Here is a 7,415-nt window from a genome sequence, read left to right as displayed (position 1 = left end):
TGGTCTCTGCAGGACCATGCAGCAGATGTTTTACCACTTGGTGGTCTTTGCAGGATCATGCAGCAGATGTTTTACCACTCGGTGGTCTCTGCAGAACCATGCTGCAGATGTTTTACCACTCGGTGGTCTCCAGCGTCTTCTTCTACACTGTGGTGCTGGGGCAGCAGTGAAGGAAGCTGATGCCAACAGACTCGACATCCTCATGAAGAGAGCTGGTTCAGTTCTGTGAGTGGACCTGCAGTCTCTGACAGAGGTGTCTGAGCAGAGGATGTTGAGGAAACTGCTCCAGATCCTGAAAAACACGTTTGTTTACATCTGTCTCACTTTATTACGATGTTGTTGTCTTTAAACTTAACTCGCCAAAATATTTCCCTGGATGGATTTTAATGACACACTCAGACAGTAATCACTGGATGAACATCTTCAACTGGTTAACTTTTACACTCAGACTAATCCAAGATGGCTGCCACAGCAAACTGACTTCAGCAAACACAAAAATGGCTGTAACAGTACATTTTACAGCTACTCAGCTGGTCTGGTGGTAGCTGAGAATCATTCCAAACATGCACTTTGTATGTTCTGCGTCATGTGTAAGTTTTCATTGTTGGGCAGAGCTGCACCTATCGTTTGAGAGCATCATATCTGCTTCCAAAGACCAGATCCCCCCCAGTTCTCTCTGAAACTGACCAGTGTCATAGATACGATTAATTCAGTAAAATATCAGTACACCAACCTCCACTGGTTGGCACTCCGATGACTCTGCGCAGGGTGCGGACCCAGTCCTCCATCTCACTTTGGGAGTTGGCCATGAACACATGCGGACATCGCTCCCTGTCTCCAGCCAAACCTAAAAAAGAATCATAGTAGTTTCAAATTGAAATACAATTAAAATCTGAGTGTTTTAGAAAAAGGCTTGTGCCTCTTATCAGTTTGTTTATTGATTATTATTATTATTATTATAGTTTATTATTTACTGAAAATAATTATTCAAAACCAAGAAATGGTTTGGACATGTCCAGAGGAGGGACAGTGGGTATACTGGTAGAAGATGTTAGAAATGCAGCTGCCAGGGAAAAGACAAAGAGGAGACGTATGGATGCAGTTAGAGAGGACATGGAGGTACATGGAGTGAGGACAGAGTGAGGTGGAGGAGGATGACTCGTTGTGGAGACGCTGAAGAGAGAAAAGCCGAAAGAAAAAGAAGAATTATTCAAAACCAGCATGTGGTACAAGAAAAGGACACATTTTAGGCAGTTAAAAATAAAAAAACCTGCTCCTGCTCTTGTTTCCCTGTAACTCACAAACCATTGATGCGATGGTGAAATGCATCGACTTCCCTTTTAAAGGATTAAACGCTTACGTGGAATGATCTGGAAGAGGTACTTCCCGGAGTCATCTGAGCTTGGAGGAAGTTCATTAACGTTACTGAAGCGCAGCTGGATGACTCCCTGCAGGCCAAAAACACAAACGACATCCAGTCATCATAAAAATACAACTTGTCCCACAAGTAATACCTGTTCACAGTCCAAACACAGCAGGTGTCCATTTCTCTTAGGGTCCAAACATTACAGTCAAATATAACTTTTTGTTTTTTTAGATTTTTCTGAATGATAATGAAAGGAGAGAGGAAAAGCCGAACATGTTTTTAAGATGTAACCAGAAGCTAAAGTTAGAAGCATAATAGACTTAGAAAGTTTGTTATTTATACATCTTTTTTTAACATATCCTTTTTTCTTTCTTCTTTCGGCTGCTCCCTTCTTCAGAGGTCACCACAGTTAGTGACACGAAGACTTGGTGATTATTTTACACCAGATGTCCTTCCTGACACAACCACAGACCACCGAGCTGCCACAGCCCTCTGAGTGGAGCAGAGAGCAGCTAACTAGGGCACCCGGGGGAGCAGAAGGTGGGGGTTAAGGGCCTTGCTCAAGGGCACAGAGTGGGGCAAATGAGAGTAGAGGCAGGTTCTTCACCTTTCCCACCCATATTTTGATGTTGTCAGTCCAGGGAGTTGACCCGGTGACCTTTCGATCACAGGCCCACCTTTTCTAACCTCTGCGCCACCACTCCTTTAAAAAAAAAAATCCATTCTAACTTCAGTTAAAAGGTTCCCATGTATTCCTGTCAAAGACAGGAGAAAATTAATATTTTTAACAAGATAATTAAACATTGTTGCAAACGTCTGCTGATGTTGGCTGTTGTCACACTCAGTCTAGCAGTAGCTGCCAGTGAACCAAAGCATCCCACACAGACAGAAAAATGGAACTAGAAGCAAAATAGATGCTTCTGTAGTTATGAGGAACACGATAAGATTGTCAGTAATTGTTTTTTTATGAGTAAAAATTCAAAATAAATCTTTTAAAATGTATTTTTTATTGCTTGCTGAAACCTTATAGCTCAGTTACCTCTAAGTTATGGTGGCAAACTCTAGTGAAACACACGTCTTGACTGAGGTATAATGTATTTATTGTTAGCTCTGTAAGGGTGGATAAAGATGTTTGTGCCTACAGAAGTATAATTGATTCACTAGTGGAAATGTTTCTGTATAAGTGGAATTAAATTTTTGTACTGAAAAACAAACAAACAAAAAAAGTTAAAATGAATAGCAAAAAGTTGTCTAAAAGGAGCTTTGAGTATTGGAGTTAATACTGGAAACACTGGTTGATATTTCATTTTCTTTCAACTGTTCCCTCTTCAGGGTCTCCACAGAAAGTCATCCTCCTCCATCTCTGTCCTCACTCCATCCACCTCCATGTCCTCTCTAACTGCATCCATATATCTCCTCTTTGTCTTTTTCCTGGCAGCTGCATTTCTAACATCCTTCTACCAGTATACCCACTGTCCCTCCTCTGGACATGTCCAAACCATCTCAGTCTTGCCTCTCCAACTTTATCTCCCAGTTGTTCAACATGTGCTGTACCTCTGATGATCTCATTCCTAATCTTATCCATCGTCACTCCTAAGGAGAACCTCAGCATCTTCATTCCTGCCACTTCCAGTTCTTTCTCCAGTCTTTTTGTCCATGTCTCTGTCTCCAGACCATACAACATAGCTGGTCTCACTATGACAAATAAAGAACCTTGAATCTTTGAATCATTAAATTCTTCGTCACCTGAAACACACCTGTACTGGTACATCTTTCATCATCTCACCACTACATTTTATGGTAGTTTTCTCACAATGTTTCCACTTCACACGTGGATAACAAACATTATTGGAGACTGCTTAGACAAGCAGCCACCTATTATTATCCACCTGTATTATGTCTTGCTTTAACTTCAACTTTAATGCAGCTCAAACCGCAATGTGTACCCCCACAAGTGTTATATCAAAACGACTGGCTCTGCACCGTGATGTGTACTATTACTTTTATTGGCATTTCGAGTTACCATGGCACCAAAATTTGCAAACAAACACACCGTTTATCCCATTAAACACGCCTAACGTAACTCTTCACAGCCTCTAACTGCCACAGTGAGGTCACATGACCTAGAGAGAAGAGGTCTCTGAACAAAACACCGATTAACTTTTGGAGCCATTTGGGTTCAAGATGGCTGCCACAGCTACCTTAGAAAACTCCAAATTGACTTTAATTCAGTCATTCTTTAAAAGATTGAACTGAAATTTGATATTTTTGTAGCTGAGAATGAGTTGTTACACATTCCTAATGCAAATTAAAAATCCAAGATGGCTGCCTTAGCTAAAAGGGAAAGCATATGATGACTCAGCTATTTTAAAAAAGTAACTGAGCTGAAATTTAGTGTGGTGATATGTGACAATGATGCTCAACACATTCTGAAATCAAAGCTAAAAATCCAAGATGGCTGCTAAAGCTAGTTTCAAATGGATACAACGCAGCTGTTTGTAGAGCTATTGAGCTGAAACTTGGTGTACTGGTACCTGACAACAATAGACTCTGATGAAAATAAAAACTACAAGATGGCCACCCGAATTAAAAAGGAAACATACTTTAAATCAACCATTTTTAGACATATTTAGCTGAAATTTGGTGTGATGGTAACTGACAAATCCAAGATGGACACCAAAGCTGCATTTAAATGGCTATCAACTATTTTTAAGCATAGAGTTTAAATTTTGTGTAGTTATAGCAGAGAACATTCCCATCACATACTGAATCCAAATCAAAAATCCAAGATGGCCACGATAGCTTAAAAGAAAAAAAAAAGGACAATAACTCATTGATTTTTGTTGCCATATTGAGCTGCAGTTTGGAATGGTGGTAACTGAGAGTGAACCCCAACACATAGCACAGTCAAATCAAAATTTAAAAATGGCTGCAACGTGGCAGTCCCCGTCAAAGTTTCTCCATGAACTTTCTAGTTGCTTTTAGTTGCATGGCTGATTAAGTCTTGAGCGCTCATGCATCGCTTGATTGTCGACAGGAAGTGTGCAGCGCTAGCTACACAGCTAGGAGAGAGATTGTGGTGAAGACTGAAAAAGATAAAAGACACTTTTGAAAATCTATTCTATGATTTATTCTATAAATATTATATGACACAATAAAATAATTCAGTAATATTACGATGATAGTTTAGTTACATTACACATGAAAACACTGAAGAGAGGTTGAATAAAAAAAGATATGGAGAAGGTTATTACATTTTGTGCTCACGTGTCAGTCAGGTTGTAGTAACTGTTAGCAAAATGTAGTTTATTTAAGTATACTTCAAGTATACTTATTTTACACTAAAAACAAGGAGGTGTACTTGAAGTTTACTTTTTACTAACTTTATTAGATATACTTAAAATAGTATAAAAATGTCCCAATTTAGTCCAAACAAGTATTAAATCAGTATACTTCTAGTACACTACAGTATACTTGAAATACTTATACTTAACTTAAAGTACACTTGCAAAAAGAAACTTCAAAATGTACTAGTATAGTTTAGTGACAAACAGCATTTGTTAAAAAGTAGAAGTGTAAAAGTCGTCATTCTGTGTAGCGGCTCACCTGTACTGTGGTCTCCTTGTCATCTTTGTGATAAGTCAGAGTGCTTCCTCTCAGCACAAAGTAGCGCTGCTGCCAGTTCTTCACTAAAGACCTCTGCTGCTTCTTCAGCCAGCCGGCCTTCAGTGGCCTCTCCATGGACCTGAAGGAACGTGGCAAGCCTGGTCCTGGTCCGTCCCCAGGAAACACACTCTTGGATCGGGCTGTCCAACACAAACAAGGTGTCAGCCTCTGTGTGTTTCGTGCAGTCTAACAAACCAAGCAGTGAAATCCAAAAGCAAAACAGAAGCATGTAACCGCTCAGAGCACTTCCTCTTTTAATCTGAATATATATCAGCCTGTCAGAGCTGAAAACAGGCTATTTATGTTTTGTTGAAGCTGAAAGGAAACCACTGCTCTTAGCTGGGCTACATCCTGTGGAAGGTGCTTGTACTCAGCTGTGATTGCTCAACATAAACAATGACTCTGACGGTATGTGAAAGGTCAGCGTGCACTGTGCTTCAACTAAAACTGACACACAAGTGCTCTCTTAATTTCAGTTTGTAAAAATGTCCCTCAGCCTGAAACTACAGAGCTCTGGGGATGACAGACCCTGTGATGTGGAGCTCTAAAGGGCTAAAGAGACGAAGCAGAGGTGTACGTGGCACAAGGAGACAGGGCGTACGGAGAGTGACACGCAGGGTGGTGGGAGCGCAGAGATAAGCGGATTCAGACTGAGCCCGCTCCCTCAGTTGTTCTTCAATTCACCGTATCTTCTTGAACAAGATGACAGAGGAGAGGAGAAGAAGAAGGGCCGCTCAGGGGTAAACAGGAAGCTGTCACATCATCGCCGGAGGCCCGCCGCACTTTGAAGGTCTCCACCTACACGCCTTCAGAGGCCTTTGGTCTGACTCTGATAGCGCCGCCCTCCCATGATCAGTGGAAAGTTCAAGTGCTGCCGAGGAGCCCTGACCTCACACACACAGGCCGCTTTCACACCACACCCTCTGCAACAAACTCTCAGTTCCTTCAAGCTGAGCCCCACAGCACCCCCCCCCCCCCCGCCACCACCACCACCAGAAAAACACATAGATGCACTACGATATTCACCTTTGTACAGACTGACTTCTAGAAAGGCTTCATTCCCCCAGTGAAGAATATAAAATATGACCTTTTAAAGGTGATTGCAGGTATTTTTCATTTGAATAATTGTGAACAAAAGCTTTTTATCATTTATTTCAGCTGCTCTTCACAGAGAGGTTGTGTGGTTTTTATTTATTTATTTATTATTATTATTATTATTATTACCATTATTATTATTATTGTTGTTATTATGCAGGTTATATTCAGCTTTACTCAACAACGTATCCTTTCCCTGCATGTAAATGTGTTTAAAATGTACAAAATCCCAGTTTTCTGTTAATGTTCTTCAACTGAATGAGGAGAGAATCAAACCTGCTGTAAACGTGTGTTTCCTTTTCGCTCTGAACTTGGTAAATTATATAAGAAATAGCTGAAAACAAAACTTTTTATACAGCCGTTTGGGTAGCATTTGATTTATTTCAGCTCATTTTGTTACTTTTATTTCATCTTGACTCATTCTATCCTTGCTTTTTTTTTATATGAGCACCCAGTGATTGTTTTGATCTTGAAAGGCACTTTAAAAATACATTTTAGTTACTTCTTAACTGAATATAAGAGCAAGTTTTATTTTTAAGTTTTCGTTTTCTGACCTTGTTCGACACGTGAAGAATCATCAACTGGTGGTTTATGGGCCATATTCTGTCCGCACGCTCGTTCCATTCAGCCTACAAAGTATTAAATTATTAAACGCACATACAGCGTGTGATCAAGTCAGGCTTATGAATGGCTTAATGTGCGATTTTACAAATCAGAAAAGATTGCTTCATTTAACTTTTAAGAAGATTTAAGGTTTAAGATTCCAGATTTCGTCCATGCTGGCTGAAAAGTGTGAACCCAGTTTTAGCCATCAAACCTGCTGTTGAGCTTAGAAGCACTGAAACACAGGAAGCTGCTGATCAAGCCCAGAGGGCCTATTTTTCTCGCAGATGTTGATTTCCAGCTGTGCAGTTTTCTGTAGGTTTGTTTTGCATTTGCAGCAGAAGTCCTCAGCAGACAGCTGAAACTCTGTGTTTGTGTCTAATGTGAGAGTAGAGCTCTGCCTCCAGTGATGCAGAACAAACCCTGTCAAACTCAAATCAATTCATTTTTCTTTAATAAATGTATTTATTATGTTTAGTTATGGCAGATCATATGGTAACATGACCTATATAAAACATCCCCTGTGCTCTTTGTGTTTGTTATAGCTTCCAACAACTTGACATCTCATTTCAGGACTTCTCTTATCTTAAAACTGAACAAACCTTTTATATATATATATATATATATATATATATATATATATATATATATATATATATATATATATATATATATCTATATATAT

General features: G+C 39.8%; 1 protein-coding gene across 1 annotated transcript in view; it reads right to left on the bottom strand.

The window, feature by feature from the left end:
• The window catches only part of arhgap25 (Rho GTPase activating protein 25), a 37,767-nt gene that overhangs the window by 19,187 nt on the left and 11,165 nt on the right, over window positions 1-7,415 (bottom strand). The window contains exons 2-4 of the mRNA XM_037681199.1: window positions 4,973-5,172; window positions 1,361-1,448; window positions 734-847 (exon numbers count right to left, since the gene is read on the bottom strand). Coding sequence (XP_037537127.1) covers window positions 734-847; window positions 1,361-1,448; window positions 4,973-5,172 — 402 coding nt within the window. The remainder of the gene's footprint in view (window positions 1-733; window positions 848-1,360; window positions 1,449-4,972; window positions 5,173-7,415) is intronic.

Source organism: Nematolebias whitei, chromosome 8 (genome assembly GCF_014905685.2).
Source record: "Nematolebias whitei isolate Nwh7 chromosome 8, NemWhi1, whole genome shotgun sequence".
In the NCBI taxonomy this organism is placed as follows: domain Eukaryota; kingdom Metazoa; phylum Chordata; class Actinopteri; order Cyprinodontiformes; family Rivulidae; genus Nematolebias; species Nematolebias whitei.
This window is presented reverse-complemented; position numbering and strand designations above follow the sequence as displayed.